This window comes from Onychostoma macrolepis, chromosome 13, assembly GCF_012432095.1.
Source record: "Onychostoma macrolepis isolate SWU-2019 chromosome 13, ASM1243209v1, whole genome shotgun sequence".
Taxonomy (NCBI): Eukaryota; Metazoa; Chordata; class Actinopteri; order Cypriniformes; family Cyprinidae; genus Onychostoma; species Onychostoma macrolepis.
Window position 1 is genome coordinate 18,436,252 of NC_081167.1, and position 25,594 is coordinate 18,461,845.

Consider the following 25,594-nt stretch of genomic DNA (forward strand, 5'->3'; position numbering starts at 1 on the left):
AGGAGTCAAAGATGATAAAAACAATGGTTAATGGATGTGAGGCTTCTGGGTAATGCATCTCTAATGTGGCCTGTGTTCCAGAGAGCCTGCAACATGATCCTCTGTTGCAGCACAAAGACTTGCCTGTGAATTATACTTTTGGATCAATGAGTGTGTGTATGAATAAAATGAGTGTGTGTGTGTCTGTTTTGGAGGGGTAAGATTCTCTCTTATATTAAATCATAGTGTTTATTATGCAAATGAGAGTCTAAAATGATCAAATATTTATAATTATGATGTTATCAGTGTTTTCTCCAGTTTAGGATTTTAAAACATATTTGACAATAATTTTTATTTTACTTTACTTTAATTTACTTTACTTTATATGTGGATGATCTGTTGTTGCGACCCCTAACGTGAGCAGGAAAAGAAAGTGCTGTTAAGTCACCTTTTTTATTTTCACCATTTGAATCACCTAGTTAAATTTATAAATGAATTGAAATGCATTTAAACATTATATATGTAGTAAATAATCCATGTATATGGATTTACATGTGTTTGTTTGGCCTGGCCTTTTACAAAATTCTTCAGAATGCATTTAATCTGTGTTTAAAGTTCTCTGTGGTTAATGTAGCTCAGCTGAATGAGGTTATCTTGTTTCATCTGGAAAGAATAGTGGTAAAACCAGTAAAGTCAGAACAATCATTTCATTTAGCCTCATTTTCAATGAAACAAGTAAATCAATTCTTTGGAAATTCACTATGAACCTAGAATTACCTTTTTAGTTTACAACCATATGTAACATTGTTTAATAAACAATGTGTGCAAAAGGGCATATGAACATGCCTGAACTGATCCTTAAGACCCAGCTGGTGTGGTGGATTCATTGAAAACATGTTTATTCTTTAAAGATTTGTCTAAAAAAAAAGTGCTGATGGCACAATGATTAATGATCAGGGTGTGTAGCCTAGTCTGAAATCACCTCAGCATTTTAATTGTATTGACATGGTGGGTGTGTTTTCTTTGATGTAAAATGTCAAACCCTGTATGTTTGAAGGAAAGTAATCTCGTTTTGGACAACTAAGTTGTTTGCAAAGTGGCAAGTAAGCCATTTTAGGTGTGTGCAGCTGGTCTGAGTGATTTACAGATCTCTAATTAAAAACAGATTGCATGTGCTCTAACTACTTTTGTTGTGTTTCTCAGGCTGCAGTACACACTGACAAGGTGAGCACACTGAAGGAGAAGTCTGCCACTGCAGAGAACGGATCTGTCCACACTGATTCAGTCAAAGCAGAGGCACAGGTGTCTGCTGATGAGGAAGAAAAGCTGAGAAGACAGGAAGAGGAGGATAAAGAGGAGCTAGAGTTTCCTCATGATCTGCTGCCCAGCATAGACCTCGACCTCAGCACTGAGCTCAATCTCACCTGGGGAACCTCGCTCGGGTAGGTCTCAACAATTTCCCTCTCTCATACAAACGCACTGATTTACCTCAGGGAAGTGTGCTGAGGAGTAGACCTGTCATTTGACACTTAGCAAGGGGCAAGTTTAAACAGGATGCCTGATTCTTTTGAAATTCTTTTTGATTCACATCTGATGCAAATTTTTCCACCTTTCGGTTATGTTTTGCATACCGGTAAACAAAAAAACTATTTTGCATTATGGAAACAATAATAGAGAGATTGAAAGGTGATAATGGTTAATGTGTCTACTGTAATTAAAGGTATGGTATTCAAAAAGGGATTTTCTGTCATCATTTACTCACCCTTATATCATTCCAATCGTAAATGACTTTCAAGAGCAGATATTTTGAAAAATGTCTCAAACAGGTTTAAAACAACATGAAGGTCAGTAAATGATGACAGAACTTTAATTTCTATGAAAGGTGCCTTAAAATTGTGAACTCACCTGGCAGTTGAGGACACAAAGAATGGCGCAAGTTCATATTAGTCTTGAAACTGGAAGCCACAGATTAGATTGGACTCTGATACTTGCTCACTCGTTTATGTCACGTCTTACTATGTTTCACAATCAAAGCAAAACACAGGACGTATTATACGAAGATCCTTCCTTGTACTTGCTTGGCTGGATAAACACAGAATGAATTTCCATTAATCTCTGACTCATTCCTATGGAAAACTTGACTGAATGGACAATTGGCAGGCCTACAAAAAAGCTGCAAACCTTGCCAGCTGTTAAGGTGGTAGAACCAAGACACACTCCAATGACTTTTATTTGACATGATTTTATGGAGGTAATGCTAGATAAAATGAAAGGCTTGTTTGAAGACATTACCATTTATATATAGAAATTTCAGTTTCAGTTGAAATTATTTTCAGTTCAAGTGTTAGCTTAGCATTATAAACACTGAATTAATACCAACATATGAAATTAAATTAATGACAGAAAAAATAGGAATGTTGGACAATATAACAGTTTGACTGTAAACTCTTTTTGCAGTAGTGTCTTATATTAATGTCCGTTAAAGGAAGACTGTAAACAAAAAACTTTATGAAAACACACACACACACACACACACACACACACACACACACACACACACACACACACACAAAGTAGTAAATAATAATATAGTAATCGTAAATGCGTAAAATTGCATAAGCTCATTCTAACTTAGTGTCATATCCATATAAATCATTATTATGGTTTCTATGGCTAGGACCTGCAGTCCCTAAAAGGATTTAAGTTTACTACTAGACTAAAAACAGTTAAAGTTAGCAGGTGCATAAGACAGCGCTACATCCCGCTTCAAAACACACAATATTTTTACACTTTTGTGAATAATCACCTGTCAGGGTCTTTGAGAAAACGATGAAAGGCAAGATTTTTACTGTCACACTGATAGTTTTTGCAGTGGATTGTCCAACATTGCGTTCTTTTATTCCACTTTGACTTCTCTTTCGTTGTTATTTGGTCTATTTCTGTACCTGTGCTGTTGTCCAGTTGGAATTTTCACTCCAAAATGGCGGCCGCGCTACCGAAGCGCCACCTAGTGGCTGCTACCCCAAAAAGCTGCACCAGAGTTTCGTCTCTTGGTCTTCTATACTCTTTGGTTATAATGTCCTTAAGTTAACTATGTTTTGTGAAAGACTAAGCATCATTCATATTGATTGTCTCATTCTCTCTCTGTGACACGCACACACTCCCCATACAGTTACGCATAAAAATACCACAGAAAGAAAGTTAGTCAGTATCACACGAAGAGTGCCAGTTTTCACCTCTACAAATCAGTATGGTTACAAAGGTGATACTGATTTTATGCAACAGTTAAATAAACAAGAAGTTAATATTAAGAGACTTGCGTTTTAGACACCATATTGCCTGTTTTTGCTCTATTTCGCCAACAAAAATAATTTCAAACAGCCACAGCGCTATTTTGCGTCTCTGAGCAACATAGCAGTGTGTTCCTGAATGAATCAACTGTTTAAATGATTCGGTTCAATCACAATGAATCACTTATTGACTTGCTGCCACCTACTGGCGGTTTTAATTTCACATTTAAAGTAGCTTTTCATTTTTAAAGTTTCTAAATATCAGTTTTCAATGTTTTATGTTTAAAATAACAAAAAATTTTTCATGCATTTGTAACTGCAGGTTAAATGCATTTATGTCCCTCTGAGCTGAATTAAATAGTATGTAAATAGACCTACATCTGAATGCCTCTTCAGATGCAGTTTCTGAGTTTCCTCTGCATTCCAAAGATGAATTTTGTTGATATGATCATTGGTTTGGTAACAGCCAAATGTCTTATTATTCTAATTGACTGATTAAATGTAAGAATTTGACTCAAAAGATGATGCACACTTTTAGAAAAAAAAAAGGCTTTATAAAGGTAAAAATTCCCATAAAATGTAAAAATCAATTTAAACTTATTGGAAAAGATTAATTTCTATCACTGCTGTGAACTGACCAGCACACAGAATATGAAGGATATCAAAAACAAGTTTTACACACACACACACACACACACACACACCAGATTTTTGTATTTTTATTTTAATTTATTTTCTATTTTTGTTTTATTTATTTATTTATTGATATATTTGTATTTGCATTTTGAATGTAATTTGGCAATTAAATGGGTTTAGTTTTCATGGTAATTAATGTATAAAAATTTACATTTTTCTAAAAAGGAAACAAATTAGTTGTTTATTTTAAGAGACCTATCTTATTTTCTCTTGTGTTAGGTTTCTACCTAATAAGACATATGACAAGTGTCAGTTCTAGGAATAAAAGGACAAAATCTGTGAATGTTGTGATTTTTACATAAATACATCTTATAATGCATTACCATAGCCTGTTCGTGGACAAAATGTTAGTTCTAAAATTATTTTGATAAAACCCATCTTCTTAGATTTATTTTACAGCTTGATTAGTAATTGAATCTTCCTGTTAATGAGTCCAGATGTTATGAGGCTCATATTCATGGGTATTTATTTGTGTATGTGTGTGTATAGTTGTGAGCAGGGGAGCTTGGGTGAAATGAAGAATGAGGCTGTGGCACTGGGTGGCACTGCCAACCCTCTGCTGGCAGGCCTAGAGCACTACATGGAGGCCAGTCCACCAGTAGTGGGCCTCATGAAGAGGTAACAGAGGAATGATTAAAATGGAGACAGAGAGATACCAGTCTGTTACGGCATAAGAGACAGACATTGGTAACTCGGCCAAAGTGTATTCATATTTTCATATGTAATATATTTTGGTGAGATCTCTCTTGCTCCATTTTGTGTTTTGGGTGCGATTTATTGTGTGCTGTGTAAATGGAGTTCCCTTCAGTAAGAACAAAACATTTTTACATTTCGATATATGTTGAATTTTAGTGGCATTTAAGTTATGCAGTATACACACAAAGATGTAAAAAGGAAAATGAGAAAAACAGTGTAAACAAATCATGATGTGTATTTTATGTATTTGGATTATAAAAAATGATCAGTACCAAACTGCAACTTTGAGAGAGAAAAAAATTAAGTTGCAAACATAGCTTCATACAGCCAAAATATCTTAAGAAACATAAACATATCTACAGTACCTACCCTAGTGAAAATATTTTTTTTTTCACTTTTTAATTGCTTTTTAATGGTAAACACAAAATGTAATTTTTAAAAAATACATAAACATTTTATTTACATACTTGAATACATTATCTGTCATGTTAAATATTTAGGATCAAAATGTTTTCACAACCTTTTCACAACTGGAAAAAAAATTACACGCTTGTGCTTGCTGGGTTAGTGGTCTGTTGAACACGTTTGGCTTTAAAGCTGGTTGAGTTGGTTTGCTGTGAACTAAACCTGCGTTGTTTTTGGTTGTGCTTTGATCGGGCAGCTGACATGACTTTTTAACACGCATGAGGTGAAAGTGTATGGTTTACCACACTAGATCGATGTACAGCGTGAGAAGCGTCCTCCTTAACAGGAAGCCATGTTTGAGTGTGGCGTGTGTATATTTGCGGTCGTAGTGTGTGTACGTTCAGTTTTTTTCCTGTTGAGAGAGTTATCAACACATTATTACATCTGGTTGCAATTGCATAGACTTGTGTGGACACAGACAGATGAGATCTACATTCATACGTGACATACTTGACATGTTTTAAGGGTGTACTTCATGTTAGTTTCTCTCAGCTAAATACAGCTAAATCCTGTCAGAGTCAGCTGTTTTTATACTATTTATGTTTTTATTAATATTTATGTATTCTTTTCAGATTGTGGTTTTTCGATAGAAGGGCAATAGAAGTGCTCAGGGAAGGGCAGAGGATTGTGGGTATTGAAATTCTGCCTGACAGTGCAGTAGGGAGTGGCTGCAGTTCTGTAATTCATTCAGACATACAGTATGCCAAAAGGCCTCAAGTAAGTTTTAGCACATACAAGCATAATTGCTGTAACTTAAACTGCAGTACAGCTGTCTGACTTTCCAGTTATGCCAGAGAAGGGTTATAAACGTTTTTCTTGCCTCCTCTGAATGGGAGTGGCAGCTTCCAGTCATAATCATTTACTGAAAAAAGAAAAAGGCTGCATGGTTGAGCCTGTTGTCATCTATATCAGCAAGTTGGCAGATCACATGAGTGCTGTGGTCCAATCAGAGAGAAACCCATGAGGATCTGCTTTCTCATTTGTTTCCATTTGAGGTGTAGGTGATTGATAGATTTTTTGTTTAAAATGACAGGCAAAAATTTGTTAGCTAAGCTGTCTCTGTTCTGTTAATACCCCTGGAGGCACAGAAAGAAGCACACTAAGGTGAGACAGGCAGTGTGGGGGAAGCATGGTTGTCATATTAGATCAGCTGTAGCTACTTTATTGGGTTGTTAGTCACTGACTGTGTTTCAGCTCTTGAAACGTGATATGCAGAGTCACAGTGATTCACCAGGTTCTATATCGTCTGCAGTAATAAGGTTGTTAGAACATTTAGCAGGTTTTTTTGGCTGGTGCTGTTCTGTCATACATGTATGTAGTCAGTAACACCGGGTCTGTAATGGATGCTAAAAGCATTGAAGCATTAACCTTGCTCTAAAACAGCATGTGATAAGTCCATAAGACTTCAGGCTGTGTCTTTTATGAAGGCTTTTACTTGGCAAACACTCATTTCACCTTTTTAAATTTACAAAAAGATTTTAGCATCTTGATTTTAATCTCAATGAAAATTTGATTTAAAAATTTGAAATACTACTCATAAATTTGAAATGAGGAAATGAAGTGGTACCCAATGGGTAAGTAAATAAATAAATAAATAAATAAATCATGGCACTGTGTATAGTAAAACCTTTTTTTTTTTTTTACACAGAAGAAAAATATTATTTAGTTTCTTATTTAATTACATCCTTGAAACAAAGTAAAATCACTTGAGAAGCAGAATTGAATATAATGAAAATACTCATTTTCATTGAATATATCTTGAATAAAGTTTATTAATTCGCTAAATTAATTCACTAAAATTTGTTAGATATGTTTAAAATAAAAAATGTCACTGAGGTAAGAAAAATCTTAATTCTAGATATATTCTTGAAAAAAAAAAAAGAATAATGATTATTATTTTTTGCAGTGTGTGTGTGTGTGTGGTTTTTGAATTTTACACATTTAAAGTGCTTAGTTGTGCCTATGCATGAGCTCTCATCCTGTCTCTGGCATGAGGTGGAGTGGAGTGCTTTGGCTTGGTGTGGAATGAACAACTGATTGTTTCTCAGAGCAGTTTTATTCTAATGTATCTTTTTTGGTGAACGCTGATAGCTGTGATGGTGACGAAGTTTCTGCTGAGACCGCATCACTGGCCCAAGCCCACTTGTCTAGCGAATCTCAGCAACATGTTCCATCCCTCAGTCCTTTGGCTGCCCAGATGGATTATGAACTCCAGGAAGCTTTAAGGGAATGTGAAGATGAAATGGCTGCTCTTGGCATATCCTCCCATGCAGACACATGGACTGCAGGTGATCTGGACAGGTTTTATTCTGTAAGTGATGATAAAAATCAAACCGAGAAAGCTGAAGTCGAAAAGGATTTTGGTTCATCTTCACATAAACCTGCCGAATTTCATGAAGGTTGCCATGGAAATGAAGGAGCGCACACAAATGACTCCACAGCGGGTGAAGAGGGGGTGTTTAGCTTCAGAGATTATCTTCTAGGAAGAAAGCAAAGTAATACATGTGCAGCTGGAGCTGAGGATGTCAAAAACATTGAGGATATAACAGAAAACCACACTGAAGAAGCAAGCCAGCTGTCAAAGGCAGAACAGCAAAAAAAGTCAGAGATAGAGACAAAAATAGACACAGCTGAGAACATAGCTGGTCAACAAAAGACACATACCATATGGACAGGTACACAAACAACATCAGAGATTGATGCGGAAAAGGAAACACTTACCCAGGATCAATCAATACAAGACATCTGCTCTTTGAAAAACACCCTGGAGGGTGAGAGTTCACAAGATGAAGACGGAATAAATGTTATAGCAACCCAGAGAGAAACAGGAATAATTCAAGAGACAAATCCTTCGAATGAAGAAGTCAGAAGTTCTGAAAAAGCTGCACAGATGATTCAGAACTCGGATGAAATAAAAATAGAGACACACAGTCAGTTAATTAGTGATTTACTGGCATGCCCATCCACACAAACGGCTAAACATTCTGGTCACACGTTGCATTTAGAAGCTAAAATAAGCATACAGCCAAACATACAGAAACAGGTGGAGTCAGGGACACATCAGCAGATAAGTGGACCGATAGAAACAAACACAAAAGTAGGATCAAGCCTTGACCATCAAAGACAGGAATTAGGACTCCCAGAACAGCTGAGTCCTGAGGGTAAACAATTGATCTGCTCCCCACCTCCAGAACGCGAAGCTCATCTTTCCCTGGCTGAGGCTCCACCTGCATTGTTACTGGACTCTCCAGAGGGGCCTGAGCAAAATGATAACCAGAATCAGACAGATGGACCCTGCAAATCAATATCAGAAGGTGAAACCATACACCACAACCACTGTACAACAGGGGAAGTCAAACATGAGAAAAATGTGTCTGCTGTTGTGATTGATTTCTGCCAAGCTACAACAGCCCCTGAACATGAGCCCATAGGGAGATGTGACTTAGAGACATATCCACTGGAGCAGGAGAATGGACCTCCTTTAGGCGGTGGAGCTGGCGCACTCGCACCACTGTGGGGGAATTCGCACGCTTTGAGCCGAGCCGGTGCAGAAGAGGAGGAGGAGGAAGAGAGTGCCCTTGAATGGGCTTCAGCAGAGTCCACTGCCTCCACATTGCTACAAATAACACCCATGATGCCAGAAATGATAGAAAGCGAGGGAGAGAAGAAGAGAGGTGAAGCGTTCCAAAGTGCCGCAATAATATTACAAGCAGCAGAGAGAGAATCGGCAGTGCTGGAAGCGAATGAGTCTCCGAGCTCAGAGGAAACATTAAGTGAATTTATAGCTGAAAAGGGACAAGAATGCACCTCAGTAATTTTTCCAGACATTAAGTGCTCACCTGTTCAGAAAGAGGAGGCGACTGAGGAGAGCTGTGGCAACTCGACGGAGAGTGAGGGGAAAGGAGGGGGTCTACAGATCGCACTCTCCCCAGCCGGAGACAAGGATACAGGCACGGTCGGCACAGAGGACAAAGCTCTGGTCACCTATTCCTCTCCAGGCGTCCTTGGAACATGTGACTGGAAGGTGGAGACTTCCCGATCAAAGGAGAGAAAAGGAGAGAGCGAAGAGGAGGGGAAAAAGGCAAGCGAAGGCGGAGCACAGAACGCAGCACATGCTGGCAGGGTGTCACAGACAGAGGCAGCGACCGAGACGTGTCCATCCCATCGCATCACAGCATCACCAATGGCAACACAAGACCAGAGTGACCTCATCCATCCGGTCACAGCAGGCACAGCCCCATTTCCTCTGACCATCAACAGAATAAACGACTGCGACTCCATCAGCCCACCCCCTCCTCTTTCCCACATAAACTCTACAAAGACAGAAGCGCAGAGAGAGGAAGAAGCTAATCTGAATCGGAGCCCAATTGCATCAGGAGCAGACCTGCCAGGCAGTGATAGATCACTTCCACCAGCAGCTTCTTTAGAAAACGAATGTCTCTCTGAGCAAGCCAACGATCAACAGGTACAGTGCTCTTCACAGACTAGAACCGCAAGCTGTGACACATCCGTCAAGACAGAGACACAGCAACAAAAACAAGAAATAACTCCTACAAGTGAAGATACATCTCGATCAACTAAGCTTCAAATAAACATGAGGGATATCGCCGCAAGTTGTACCAAAATGGAAGGGTCTCCAAAAGGTATGCAGAGCTCTTTTGAGAACCAAAATGATACAACCCTGAAATGCCAAATGACTGAATGTGCTTCTCTGCCCCCATTGATGGTATTTGAAAGTCTACATCATCCAGTAAAAGAGGCTAGCTTCAACTTTAAAGGTTTTCTCAGCATCAGTAAACCAGCACTTCCTCCTCAGACAGAACTGACCACTGGCCAGAGAAATACTGACCTGGATGGAGCAGAAAATGAACCTACTGCCTCTGAAGAAGAAGGTAAAGAAAAAAATGGAAAGCAGAGAGAAAATGTGGAAATTACATTTAATGAGTCAAAGGACTGCAGAGAAATGACCAGTACATCTCAAATGCAGGGTGCGACTACTGTAAAACTTGGAGAAAATGTTAATGTAAATATAAGTAGCTGTGAAGACGACGGAAAAGTGACAGATGAAAATCCTGATGTCAGTAAGAGAAATCCTGTTTCATCACTGTCAGCTGCAGGTGAGACCACCTGTATTACTGAAGATAAAGATGTGGTTAATGAAACTCTGGAAGCAATTGAAGTAAGTAAAGAGAAGCAAGAAAATAAAGAATATTTGAATGCTACTCAGACCACTACAAATAATACCAATGAGTCAGCATCCACTGAGAAGAACAGCGTTTTATTACCGGATGTATCTCCACAAGGGGGTCGTAACAGCAGCCCTGCTGTGGATGGTGAGCAGGCTGATATGACTGTGTCTGAAGGAGTTGAACAAAGACATACAGAAATTCTTCTTGCCACCAAGAAAAAGCTGGATGAAGAGACTGATGAATCAAAGGGATGTGGGTTGCCTGAAGCAGGTGATATAGAACTAACATGTCCAGGTAATTCAGAGAATCTTGTGAATGACAGTCGAGAGCATGAGTCAAATCCAGAAAAATATACACGTGAAGTTGAGTCAAAGGTAAAAACCAGCTCCATGTCTCCAGCAGCAGCCCCATACATAGACAGCATGTGCCACTGCACTCAACCAGACAAGAAATCCAACACTGAGCAGCTTACTACAATCTCAGAGATGCAATTTCTGTCAAAAGCAGATAAGTGTGACGACATGCTGCCCTATCAGACTGAATCACAGTTCAGTAATGAAATGATGAAAAATGATGCAGCGGATGCTGGGGACAAAACTGTCCCTTCTCTTCCTGCAGCGGAGACTACAGTACCAGCACAAAGGGATCTTTCCTCAGCTACCACACAAAGCACTAACAGTGATGCCAGGGATGTGTCCGTCATTGTACTAAAGGCTCCAGGCCCAATGCTGAGTCACTGTGAGTCCGTTAATGACTGTGATATTGCTGTAGCAGGACCCGGGGAGGATTGCAGTGTGAACTGTGTGTGTGATTCTGACACAGAGATTGCAATAAATATTACAGACAAATCTAATCAACAACTGGATGTGAATGAAGAGATGTTAAGATCTCAAAATGCAGATGATCTGCTTTACTCTGTTGGTGTCTCCACACAGGAAATTGCAGCATCATCTGGGAACCATTTGCTTACAACTGACAGACCAGTACAGGCAGGTGATTCACCGCTAATGTTAAAGAACCCAGATATTGTTGTAAATGCAAAGATGAAACAGAATGACCGATATAAGGGTGTTGGAGAATTGGAGGTTGTTAGAAAAGAGAAGAGTGAAGGACATTTAAATTCTGTACATGATAATGATTTATGCAATGCCCCTACAAATGCTACTACAGAAAATGAGGTAATTAATAAAGACACGTCTGAAGAATTCAAGCATTTGAAGGGGGGAGAGGACAACAAGGAAACTAAAGAAAAATCCAATGCAAAAAATGAAACTAGTGCCTCTCAGGAAGAAGGGAATGAACAAAAAAATGGAAAGCAGAGGAACAAAGGAACGAGGAAGGAACAAGTAGTAATGCATATTAAGGAGCAGAAGCATAATAGAGAAGAGACAAATTCCTGTGAAACATCCTGTGCTGATGAAATGCTTAATTCTCAACCTGCTTTGACAATGCAACCCAGTCCTAATGATGAAATCAAATGTGATTCACTCCTGATGCACTTGGAAGACAATCTCGTCGTTACACTTCTGACTGAGGAGCCTGTTCAACATGTATCTGACAATGTAAAAATTAATAAAAGTGTATCAAAAGGATCGAGTCAGGTGAAGGGAGGAAAGCTAAACAGGGAGTTTGTGCAAGAAAATGAGGTACAAAATTTAAAATTCATTGCAGAAAAGGACAGCAAAAAAAGTACAAATACCTCCCAAGAACAGAAAGAGACTGCTGCAAAAGAAAAAGCTGATCAAACACAAGGAGAAAATCAGACATTAATAAACCTCTTCGATCTATCAGGAGAAAAAAAACTATTAGATGAAACCATTCCAAGAGGAAAATTGCAGTCTAGCCCTATGCCTGATCCTGGTTTATCCTCTGAAGGGATTATAGAAGAGGCTCTGGGTTGTAGAGGGGCACTAACTGACAAATCTCCTCCAGTCGTTGATCACACCCTGTCTACATTGGTGAATACTTCTCCTGAGAGAGACCACACACAAGATCCAAGGTGTTTGAGCCAGCCAGATTTGGCATTTTCACAATCCCAAGAGCTCCAGCTGCAACAGAAGTTTATGAGTGCCCCAGAAGAAATGTTAAGTGTGAGTAAAGGCAACGTTTTAGAAAATGCTGAGACCAATAGTCATGCAAATGCTGAGGCAAGTGAAAAGCAAGAGAAGGTGGTGATGCACTGTAGTGCAGAGGCTCCAAGATCCCTAAACAGCACATCAGAGAGTGCCATGACAGAGGGCTATGACAAAGATTTTGCCGAGTTCAATATATGTCCAGAGAATGAAAAGAAGACAATACAAACAATAGATCTAAATGGTGGGAAATTTCCTGTTTGTGGTGAAAATAATTCAAATGAAATCCAAACTCAGTCAGCTCCAAACATGTCTGTAACAGCATCGTCAGCTTCTGAAACTTTAGAAGTCAAACTGGTTATAGAGGCTACAGAGGCAAAAGAGCCTGCCATCTCAGCATCACAGGAAAGTGTGAGTAAACATGCAGATTGTATCAAATCACAGGTCAGTGCGGATGAACATGGGAATGTGTGGAACGAAATCCCTGACACCAAGAAAGGCTCAGAATTTCCTGTAAATCACTCAAGTGGGTTCTCTGTGATTCCCACCCTCTCACACCATGAAGCAGGGCTAAAAACAGAAGAGAAATGTTTAGACTCTGTTACCACTGGAAACACTGAGATCCGTTCTGATTCAATGAGTGATGTTGCACAGATGTTTACAGCAGAACCTTCCCAAATTCAGCAAGAGAAAGAATTCATTTTTCAGTCCTCCGATTGCCAGCTCTCCACCACCACATCCTCTGCTTCTGTACTCCAAAAAAGTATTAAAGAGGAAAAAGAGATAAGTGTGGATCAGGCCCCTACAGATGCACTAGAACCTAACACTCCTATTTCCACTCCCCATTCTGAGACAGCCGCCTGGAGGATGGAGCAGCTTAATAAGCATTTGTCAGAGCAATTCCCAGACGGTGCACAAAACACAGAGGAGCAGAACACACAGTGTTCTGAACAGCAGTTACAACATGTAAGAACTTGTTTGGACACTGAAAACACAACCAGTTCTATGAAAGAAGACACCATTTCAAATTATGTACAACAGCGAGAAGGAATTCAAGAAAAGTCAAGTAAACAGATGGCGCATGAAGAAAAGAACAAGGCCATTGCAAAGGATCACATAGAAATTTCCAAAGGGGCTGAACCTAAGTCTTCACAGTCTATAATCGAAGAAAGCATCTCCAAAGAAAACCAAAGCAAGTTGGAGGAGCAGTCTTTATTTTCCCCTGATGAAGCAATAGTCGATAATGTAGACCAGCAAATTGAAGAAGTTTCTAATGGATCACAGACAGAAATGAAAGAGGCTGTACCAATGTTATACCCTGAGACCTCTGTCTGCTTATTGACTGACCCCCAGGATTCCCTCCAGTCACCTCCTGCAGTCAATCAGCAGTCTAGTCAGCAGCCCACTAAGTCTTTTATTCAAACCTTACATGAAAACGCCACTACTAAGACAGTTGAAAGTAGCAGTGAGCAAAGTCCTGACATTGCAGATAACTCTCCTGGAGACATAGAATCCCTTCTAATAAAAAAAACAATAGAGAAAGATGACAGGGAAGCTATTGAAGATGAAGTCAGCAAGGTGTCAAAAGCTGCAGATGTGTTGCTGGGTTCAGGCACAAGAACAGAGCAGGTATCACAGGTTATCGGCAGTTTAGACAGCCCAGTCCTCAGTGCAGTCTTTGTACCTGAGAAGTCAGATGCAGTCAACTCCTCTGAAGGTTCTGATTGGCTCAGAGCTCTGAAGGAGGCAGCCTCCATGTCTCAGATCATTCCAGAGCACAGAGATGAGTCTACCTGTGGATCTACAGAAAACAGGTACATTTCATTTGATGTTTGTTTTTAAAATGAGAGCTTGTGAGGGAAATTGACTTTGTTGCACTCACAGATATGTCAAAAGAAATGTAGTGCTTTTCATTGGCACATTTACAAAAAAGTATGTTTTATTCTCATGTGACGTTTTGAGTGAAAATGGAGCCAAGTACAAGTACTACAGCCCATTATCTCCTGAGGGTGACCTCAACAGTGACATCAACTCATGCCCTTTAGGGCAAGAAAGAATCCTTTCATACCCACGCACAAACACACACTTGGCTTCACATATTTGAGCGCCACACTTGCATGCAAGGAGTTTTCATTGAGACAAACAAATGTGAGCAAAATTTCTTGTTTATTTTCTCTCTAGACCATTTGAGACCTTCCTTTCGCCTCAGACTGATCTAGAATTCCAAACCCCAACTGAAGAATATTTTCCTCCTGCTCCTGAGGAGAGTTTTCTCCCAGCACCTGAGGAGAGTTTTCCCCCGGCACCTGAGGAAAGTTTTCCTCCTGCTCCTGAGGCGAGTTTCCCCCCGGCACCCGAGGAGAGTTTCCCCCCGGCACCCGAGGAGAGTTTCCCCCCGGCACCCGAGGAGAGTTTCCCCCCGGCACCCGAGGAGAATTTCCCCCCTGCACCCGAGGAGAGTTTTACCCCCATTACTAAGCAGCCAGAAGAACCACCAGACTGCAGGTGAGACCTCCTAAATGCTCCTTATGCACTTTCATGAAATTATTTACCACTTCCTTGGTTTGTTATTGAGTTAGCTGCTACTTTCGGTCCCACTTTATATTAGGTGGCCTTAACTACTGTGTACTAACATTTAAATTAATCATTTGGTACAATGCACTTATTGTGTTCATACATGGTTTTTACATTTGTACTAATATTTTTAAAAAATACCTATATGTAATTACATCTGTAATTAATTTCTGTAATTACATTTATAATTACACTGTTGACCCATCCCTTATACCTTAACCCAGCCAACCCATACCACCAAACCTGTCCCTAACCTTACCTGTATCCCACCTCAATAGCAGCAAAAGTGTTTTGCAATACGATATGAACACATAGTATTTAAAGCCACCTAATATAAAGTGTGACCCTACTTTCCACAAAGAAATCCCCCTTCATTTAGACTACAGAATCCCAAAATAGTTGTGTTTAGGTCCAGGGAACAACATAATTGATAGAAGGGTCCTGCATTGCATCATGCTTATGATTGGCTGAATAGGTATTGGGTAATGGATTTTGTTCGTTTCATTGCTTAAATGAACCAAATTGCTACATGGGTGTTCAAAGACTTTTTTGTTGAATTTTGGAGCATTACAATGTACACTTGGCTTCCTTTTGGGGACTTTCTTATTCTCTCTCGTTTTGTCATTACTCCCCGCTCCCTCTCATGAGTCTATATCTGCTCTGTTGCAGCAGCCACAACAGATGAAAGTGGAGCACTTGGTGCTTGTCAGTCAGAGGTTTTTCATTTAGAAAGACATGCCGGAGCCAGAGAGAAAGAAAGATAAAAGGAAAGAGAGAGTGGTGGATAAAGTGATAGGGAGCGAGAATGAGGGGAAAAAAGAGAGAAACATTGACTGTGTGCATTTGTCCCAGTATCCCTGAACGGCCCACTCTTTGTTGCTTGCCACAGATGTGGACTAAAGGAATTTTGCATGTATCTGTCAGTATGTGTGTGTGTGTGTGTGTGTGTGTGTGTGTGTGTGTGTGTGTGCACGTGTCTTGCTTAAGCATGCATATGTGTTTGCTATTTGCACCAACGCCCTCACATGAGGTCATACCAAGAGGTCTGTCAGTGTGGAACAAAAGCCATAGTTCAGGGCCGCTCCAGTTGAGAATATTACTCTGTGTGTGTAGATACACAGATGCAGTCAAGCGAGAAAGAGAGAGATATGGAGAAATAAAAGAGAGAGGTAGTGTGAAGTGGCTGCCTGAGGAATTTTGAGTGGCTTGCCTAAAAGAATAGTCACACACTATGCTCTGGGTACTGATCTCGGGTGAGTTCTACTATACCTCCTTTGCTGTTTAAAATTACATTTTTTTTCTCTTTCGAATTTTGCTAAAAGTGTGAACTGCTGGAGAATACAGCCTTGTGGATATTTGGAGAGATGTTAATTACAGATGGTTTGTGATGATCTCACTGGATAGATGGGGGGAGGGACACTAGGAAGACAGGGAGGGAAGAAGGAAGTGTGTTGTGAAGTCTGTCTCTCATTCTTTCAAATTTGCTAGCTTGCTCACTCTGTTTGTTTTGACAGTGTCAGACACCTGATGATAATGATTTGCTCTGTGTTGACAGAAGGTTAAATTCCGTTATTGTAAGGAATGAAGTAGATTACACAGGACTTTATGGGTGCAGTTAAGATACCTTTGCTCTTGGTAATGTGCGATAAACACCTCTGTAGACAGCTTGTGTTGCTGTACTAAACCCGCTTTTAGACATGAACCCATAAAATCCTGTGATTACATATAGTTTGTGGCATGTGAATTTACTTTATTTTATTTTGGAGATGGTGTTTTGAACTATGTGGCTTTTGAGGCTTTGTGTATATAAATGAAATACAGTGCAAAACGATAGTCTGATGGTTTTAGTCAGATGTTTTAGGCTAGCTACCAACTTTCCACATGTACAAGCTAATATTATCTTGTTAAGATAACTGTGCAGATTTTAATAAAAGCTTATAAAATGCCTTAGTTTACCCTTCAGTGGAAACTAGAGAATATGTTTATTTTCTGTGGTTATTTAGGAAGTTGCAAATTTACTTATAAATTCTTGCTGTTAGCGCCTCACCCACAACAGCTGGATGAAAACACAGCAATGTTAAATTTGAGAGCTCGTGCTAATTTTTATAGTGCCTACCACAGTTACTAAATAGGTCACATACAACAGGCTTCTGTGTTCTCAACTTTCACACATTTTATGTAGGGCAGATGAATATGTCATTTCCAAACTATTCCATGTCATTTAGCTAGCTTATTCCACATTTGTTTTTCATTTCAGTCTGCTTTATAAATCTACGTGTGATTTTATGAACAAATGAAACTGTGTGGATGCAATGGCTCCTGTGTGGATGTGGGTGTGTGTGTGTGTGAGAGAGAGAGAGAGAGAGAGAGGTGGTTTGGAAACCTTGTGATGCATGACAAGAGCTAAGCAACAGTTACCATGGCAACAATTATTAGCCATTGCAATTATTTTGTGTTAATGGAACACAATTATGTTAGTGACGCTTTGAAAAGGGACTCTTACTCAAAATTGTTTTCAATTTTACATTATAAAACGAGACAATAGGCCTTAATAATTGCATTTATTATAAAGATAACAGTATGACGCAGCCCCTCTTAGCTCAAAGCTGACCACACTGTACTTATCTAATTATGCCTTAAATATTGCTGTCAGTCAGATTAGGACTGTGAAAAAGCTGTACGGCGGGTGTGCTAACAGTAGTGACGTCGTTATTTTTATGACTGCTAACACTCCAGCTCCCCACTGCTGCCTTTATTTAGTGCAGTCTGTTTGCTATTAAAAACCATGTCTGGACTCATTCCTATGGACACAGCTGCTCCTGGGAGATTAGATTTTGTGTTTGTGCTCTTCCCATTAACTCTGGTGCATTAGAAACCTTGTTGTGTTCATTAAAGTTGTGGTTTGTGGTTATGTCTAACATGCAATCTCCCACTATCCGGCTAAAGTGAAGGAAGGAGAGTATCGCAATACTTTGATGTGTGCATAGACCTGATTAGAGGGCAATTCTGCGACTGTCTACAACTGTTTCTTATGAGATAGAGCAGTGCTATGTACAGTTGTTTAGGCTGTGTGGTGGAGTGAGTTGTATTTTTAGTATGTGATATGAGGCACACCCCTTGACAGGAGCAGCTGAAGGGCTGTCTTCTGTTCTGCCTGTTGGATTAGGTTTTGTCTGATGCTGCTCAGCTATTGCCATTTTTTTCCCTGCTGAGAGTGGAGTAGGGATGGTAGGAATTATAAGTATATCATTGTGATTTATTATTGTATGAGAAATTTGATAGGTACTGATTAAAGTTGTAAGTTTTATGTGGTTCATTAGCGAACAAATAAAAAAGAACAACTGATTGATTTATAATTCATAGCAAATATGAATCCACTACCATTAAAAAGTTTAGGATTGGTAATTTTTTTAATTTGTTTTTTTTTGTTTTGTTTTTAAAAAAAGACTCTTGTGCTCATTATTATTGTATTTATTTGAGTATGTTAAAAATAAAATACAGTAAAAAGTATTATTATGAAATATTATGAAAATTAATTTATTTAAAAAAATCCAAACTTTTGAATGGCAGTCTATGTATTTATTTTGCTTAGTTGTGAGAATTGTCGATTAATAATAATAATAATAATAATAATAAATAAATAAATGGAATAAATATCTTGCTTAGTTGATGTCTGAAATCTGAGATAGCAAAAAACCTTATTTCTGTTGTGAACTATGATAATGGTTCTTATATGAACGATTTCATAGGCAATAGTGCATCTCTCCTCACCATTCCCTGTGTGTTTGCCTGTGTATTTGTGGTGTTGTGCAGGTCTCCTCTGGTAGAAGCTGCTGAGAGCAGTGAGCCTGTCCCCTCTCCCTTATCACCCCTACCACAGCACGACACTGCTCCTGCCCTCCCTGCCCACCTGCTCCAGGACACAGTTGAGTTCCCCACACCGCCCCCTACCCCTCCGGACAGGGCTCCCCCTGAGCCTCAGACCCTTCCTCCTACTCCTTCTGGTCTACCAGAGGCTCCCCCTGCTGCCCCTGTGCCTCCTCAAATCCAACAGCTCCAGCACTCTGAGCCTTCAGCAAGGTAGGATATGATCATTTGCTGAGTGTGCTAACTGATTGTTTAACAGTGTACAGTTTTGTCTTCTTTAGAAGATTGTGAGGATGCCACAAGTGTAGAGATGTACTGTACGCTCAAATTTAGTTTGTATTATTTTTGCTTTGTGGTTATTTTAAGAACCTTGGATGATTTTGCCACTCATATGCCCTCCCTGCGTGGGCAGTACAGTTCACATCACAAGGCTGCTTTCAAATGCTCTTCATCCATCTAGTTTCTTTTTAACTATGAAACTGGTGAGAATTCATGAATACTGATTAGATATAATTAAATCAATCTGACTGTTTTGTTTTGTTGACTGCTGCTGAAAATAATAATAGCAGTGATGATCCTGAGGGATTTGTGCCATACACTTTATGTACTGTATGTACAGAACTGTACACAGAGTACCTTATCATAACACCCTGTTTCCTCTGTGTCTGAAAGAATTTAAGCACCCAGAAATTAATTTACCATAATGACTATTGGCACCAGGCTTTGTATGCATCTTTACAGCACTGTATATAGACATTTTTAATTCATGCTTAAAATGTATGAAAGTCATTACATCCACTTGTTATACAACAAAATGTCAAACCAAGTGTCATGTGTGAGCAAATGTTTCTAGACCTTTTCTCAGGCCTAAATTCCATTTTTTAGATATTTTTCATTTTAACTCACTGTTTCAAGGTGATTTTAGTGGTTGAAGTCACTTCTCTATGTTGCTGGTGACTCATTTCCATTTGTGCACATTGTTGTAAAGGTTTTTACATCAATCAGAGGTTTGCAGTGTGTGGATAGAGAGCAGGATGACTCAGCCACGTTGTCAGGCGATGAGCTCAGCTTGCATTTCTTCTATCAGACAGCAGAGGGCGAGAAAGTGTGTATGTGTTTCTTTCAGCGTTGGAACTGAACTCTGCTGCCCACTGCAGCACACAGCTTGTAAACACGCATCAAAACAGGCATACAGCCTAAAAACTGATCTACACTGTCAGGAAAAATTGTACCTTTAGTTTGTAGCTGGTGCATATACGCTATATACCCTCAGAAGTACACCTTTGTATTCACCCATAAAGGGATGCAAAATGCAGATGCAAGAAACTAATCCTAAAATCTCACATGTAAAACACAGCATTTGCATAATAAGATTTATTTCAGAAGTGCACCACCATCCAGCCAAATATAAACTGATGACCTGGGGCACCAGCTTCATGCATCTCAACATAAAACATCCATTAGGGGAATGAAGCCTGTCCCCTCTGCAAACAACTACCAAGGGCATTCCGTCTTTATCATTTCTCTCACACTCTCACATTTTTTTCTCTTTCTTTCTCTTTGGAATGTATGATTTTGTATTCACTACTGTATGTATAAGTTGCCAGTGTTTGAACACAGTACAGTTCAGTTTTTAGGACATGTTCAGGTAAACATTTACACTTTTGTCTTGGCAAAATGTAGCTCTATTGGTGGCAAACTGAAGGGTTTTATGGTCTTTTAACTTTACTTATTCATTAGCGAATGAATAAAAAAACAACTGATTGATTCATAATTCATTGCAAATATGAATATGGTTCCCAGACCAAAAAGAAATAACTAAATATGCTCTCTTTACTCATATTCCATGTTTGACTTGTTAGTTCAACTTAGATACTAAAAGCCCATGTTATGAATCTTTAAAAAAAAAAAAACTGCCTTTGCAATATCTTTCAGTGGCTGCACCACTTGAAAATTTAATTTTCAATTTCCTGCATCTGAGCATAGGATGAAGTTGTCAGTATACACTCTCGCTCTGCATGTGACAGCATTGTTGTAAAAGTCTTTCATTGTAAAATAATGAGTTGTCACATGTCTTCCAGCTGTCTGACACAGACAGCCATTAAATTGGTGACAGGTCTTTAAAAACCCCTTTTACTGTTGCTATAATTTATCATGGACGGCTGTTTTTTTCATCACTTTTGCTTTTAAAAATCAGAGTGAGAGAAAAGTAGCCCCTGGCTTCTCTTGAGAAGAAAACAAAAGCTGCATATAGATGCTGTAGAACACTGAGTGCCTCTGCTGGCACTGAATTTTCTAGAAGTAATAAAGCATGTGTCCTTAAATCGCTGAGCTGAGAGAAGGGAAGTCATAATATGATGAGAGGTTTGAACAGATTAGCGGTCTCCAGCATTAGGATAGTTGGCTACAGAACCAGTGACCTTGACTATAGCCTAGACTAGAGCCTTGAACATGCCATTGAATCTCATTTGTGTGAACACCCTCAAGCTACAGTATTATCACCCTTTGTGTACTGGTGCATGTTTTTGCTTTCTGCTTTTTATTTTTATTTTCAAAAAGTTTTGGTAATGGCAGGCAGTGGACTTGTAGAAGAAATGGTAGCCTACATTAAAAAAAAATGCATGTCTTGATTTTTTTTTTTTTACTACACTTTGTTTGACTTGTAATTAGTTATTAACTGCCACCTTCTTTTTGGACCATTAGTCAACAAATTCTCAGATAACGAAGCAGTTCATCTGAGGCTTGTTGGAGTTTTCACCACTACTCCCTCACATTCACACCACGCCACTGAAGCTCAATGAAAATTCAATGAGCATTAAGGAGCCACATTCCATCTCTCTGAAACCTTATCCACTGCTGTTGTTTGCTGGATAGTGTTGCTGTTAAAAAAATTAATGCTTTATGAAATATTTTATCTTGTATTTTATAATGTTTTTTTTTTGTGCAGTCAATAATTTCTTCATTTTTTTTTTTTTTTCTTGAAGAGTCACTGCCCATTTTTCCTTTTTTTGTGAAAAGGCCTGTTGCTCAGTGTTTCAGGTTCATTTTAATTTAGCTAATCTCTGTTTCTTTAGTGGTTCATATCCATGTCATATACAAACACAGGAACACAACAAAGCTTCAGTTAACTTTGGGGCATGAAGACTTTCCCTACACTGTGTACAGTCCTCAGGCTCTATACTGTAAGTGAATAGGCAGATCTGTGCGAAAAGTTCTTTGTTCTGCTTTCTCATGAGTGAACAATAGCTTTATAATCCTCATGTTTCAGATGCCCCCACCAATGTCCCAATTTCCCACAACTGCTGCTGTCTAATGCTGTAAATCAATATGGATTAGCTCGACCTGTGTGAATCGCTACTGCTCCCCTTCAGGCTCGTAATCTCTTTTCTTTGAGTTGTCTCGTTTTCATTCTCATTCTCATTTTCATTTTTCGAGATCATACCTACAGACCCTTTCATAACATATTCATTGCGATTTTGAATATATCTGTCATTTGAGGACATTGGGACTGATGGCTGCTTTCTGCCATTATGTCTTTTTGTTTTCGGGGGGTTGATATATCATGAGTTTGACCTGAGCAAACCGATAGATCTGAAACCTATGAAAGAACAGCAGTTGTAAATCAGAGAGTCCTCAAGTCTGATGTACATGCAATTATTTTATTCAAACTTTATTAGTAGATTTGTTTGGATGTTGCTGTTGATTTCATGATGGGCATTTATTTTAATATGTTCCTCTGACCCCATCAAAACCCATTTGACAGACATTTTTAAAGCTTTATCCCTCACTATGTAGAAATGCACTTTCTAGAATCAAAGAATCTTAGCATGTAAAAATTTGTTGCATTTTTAATTATGTACAGAAGTAATGTAACATTATTCATGTTTGATGCATATTATCAAGCTGAAATTGTGTATACTGTAATCAGTTTTTCATTAGATGATTAAAAATCATGACAAATTGTATTAAAGGGATAGTTTACCCAAAAATGAAAATTCTTTTAGCATTTACTCAACATCATGTTGTTCCAAACTTGTATGAATTTCTTTCTTCTGTGGAACAAGAAGATATCTTGAGAAATCTCATTGATTTGTGAGCAATACAATAAAAGTCAGTGGGTTCCGATGATGTTTGGACCCAACGTTCTTCAAAATATCTTCTTTTATGTTCTGCAGAAGAAATAAAGTCAAAAAGGTTTGGAACAGCATATGGGTGAGTAAATAATGTCAATTTTCATTTTCTTCTTCATTTTGTAGAGTATATTTTTCAAGAGACAAAATGCCCTAGGGTCTCTCAGACCCCAAACAGACCATTAGGGTTAAGTTTCTGATCCAGTTAAGTTTCTGTAATGTGAGAAACCTGAAATGTCACTCCACTTTCACAGTGGAGAGTTGGTGGTGTGATATTAGGGCAATAAAAGAATAATAAAAACACAGAGAAACTATAAAAGGTGTTACATAACAAAAGACAGGAGTGACCGCATGCCTCCGTTTCTGTGTCTCGGTGTGTAAAAAAGAGACCTGTGTCTTTCAGCTTGACGTGGGGTTGGCTATTGTTTGCATTCGCTGTGCTGATCGGCACAAGAGACTTCAAATCGACAGGGAAAAGCTGCTCATCTTTTAAAGCACTCCGTTCCCTGGGGGGAGAGAGAGAGAGCGAGAAAGAGAGTGAGAGAGTTAGAGAGGGAGGGGTTATGGAGAAAACCAGCAGCCGCTTCACCAAACACCACAACAAGCCAATGAGAAGACCGAGTTGAAGGCTAGAGAGCAGAAGCATCGCTTATTCCCTCCCTCTTCTCTTGCTCTTCGCATCCTTCCACATCTCTACCCATAAGGCTTAGCAGTCCTGTTCTATTGTTGTCAAGGATACAGAGAGAGATACAGCCTTCCCCTGATGCAGTGTAGACAGAGACGGAGAAGGAGTCAGAGAGAGCGAAAGGAAGGGATGCTGAGAGCTGAGTGTGGGGCGCTTGTATGCCCCTGATGCCATCTGCTCCAGATCTACTGCAGCAAAGCAGCGTGTGTCTGACGCCAGCCCGAGGGCCCTCAGGACGAGAGACGTGGAGGAACAGGAGGCGCAGGTTGGGGGGAGGAGGAGGGAGACGGGTGCCAGTGGAGAACATATAGCAGAGGATGGGAGCTGTGGAGTCCGCTGAGAACGGACAGCCCCCCTGTCCCTCTCAGGAGCGTCCCGAGAGCATGTGAGTAAGAACCAGAGGAGCAGATAGGAAGGTTCTTGGCGACTTCATTGTCGTCGTCGTTGTTGTTGTTGGTGGTGCTGTTGTTTTCAAGCACCTGATTTGCTCACATGGTTTGAGTCTGCATGTGAGTATTCCTTCAGCGATGCCTGTGCTGTGAGAAATAAGTAATAAGTATAGTATTTGTCAGAGAAACTACAATCTCAAAGGAGGAGGGGATTGTTATTGTGTCTTTGTGATGTCACAATCAGACATGATGTTTATTTACATTAGCCGTTGAGTGGAGGTAGTAAGGCTCTGTATGCGTTTTTGCATATTGACGTGTGCGTTCCAGTCTGGCGGGCTTGCAGACGTCTGGACGCGGGAGTAATGGCTGTATTTAATAGGAGAGAGATGTGTGTTTTTGTGGGGGATGGAGGCTAATGCTGCAGCATTGAGAGAATGAGAGAGATGCTGCTGAAATAGAACACTGAGATGTGTTGGAGAAAAGGGGAGGGGAGAGAGAGAGAGAGAGAGAGAGAGGCTATTTATGTTGTAGACATTCAGAAAAGCAGAATGGCATTGATCATGACAAACATTTTGTGTAGGTGGAGTGGTGTTTATATATCCTTATTGGTTTCTGGGATACGTCTGCTGTAAATCTAAAGGAATAATTCACCCAAATGAACATTCTGCCGTCATTTGCAGTAGAAAAACACATTATTTCTTTCTTCTGTGGAACAAGATATTTAGTAGAGTGCTTAAGCTGCTGTTTTCCATATGAATGTAAATGATGAGCTCTGATTATCAAGGCCAAATATTTAGTAAATAATGACTTAAATTTCAGTCAGTCTGTACAAAGCCTTCATATTGCTTAAGTAGATTTTAAATATAGTGTGCAAGTCATATTGACTAGTTTTATTATGCATTTATGGTCCTCTTTTGACCTTTTTTTGGAGCTTGAGAGACCCTGGTCACTATCTACTTTTATTGTATGGAAAAGAGCAATTCAGTCATTCTGCTCATTTTGTGTTCCACTTAAGAAATAAACCCATACAAGTTGAAAACAAAATGAGGGTAATTGCAACTATTCCTTTAAAATAGTGTATTAACCAATTGTGTGTCTTTGTTTATAAGCACATTCTAACATCTAAGGTATTCTACTGTATTTAATCCTCATCCTATTGGCCACAATGGTTATTTTACTGCTGTAACTGACCTTTGTTCAAAAAAAAAACAAAACCTGGAACTTCTTGCTCTAGGCAACACAGCAGGGGATGATGGGAAAGTTTGAACCTGCTCTTGAGGTCTGTGCTTTAAGTAAAAGTATTGTAGCACCATACAGTGCTGCTCATTCAGCCATGACTAACATAGCTTTTAGCGTCTAAAGTTTGGCTTATGCAATCCCCTTTTGAGAATTATTATATAACAGTACCTGCATAGTTTATGTGGGAGTTTGAACCTCAACTCTAAAAGCTTTGTATTATTAGATTTGTCATTTAGTTCATCTACTGTACAAGTAGACTCATCATGACAGAATGGAATCTGGTGAAAGAAGCTTTTAGCATTGCCTTTTATAAAATATTGCAT

The 25,594-nt window shown here is 39.3% G+C and overlaps 1 protein-coding gene across 27 annotated transcripts in view; it reads left to right on the forward strand.

The window, feature by feature from the left end:
* Positions 1-25,594, forward strand: part of tacc2 (transforming, acidic coiled-coil containing protein 2) — a 74,713-nt gene that overhangs the window by 14,824 nt on the left and 34,295 nt on the right. For 24 of the 27 annotated variants that reach the window (XM_058796079.1, XM_058796055.1, XM_058796056.1 and 21 more), the window contains 5 exons: positions 1,183-1,421; positions 4,455-4,583; positions 7,218-14,201; positions 14,569-14,892; positions 18,775-19,041. In XM_058796079.1, coding sequence (XP_058652062.1) covers positions 4,480-4,583; positions 7,218-14,201; positions 14,569-14,892; positions 18,775-19,041 — 7,679 coding nt within the window. In that variant the 5' untranslated portion in view covers positions 1,183-1,421; positions 4,455-4,479. The remainder of the gene's footprint in view (positions 1-1,182; positions 1,422-4,454; positions 4,584-7,217; positions 14,202-14,568; positions 14,893-18,774; positions 19,042-25,594) is intronic. The other 3 variants (XM_058796072.1, XM_058796067.1, XM_058796077.1) reach the window with 3 other exon arrangements.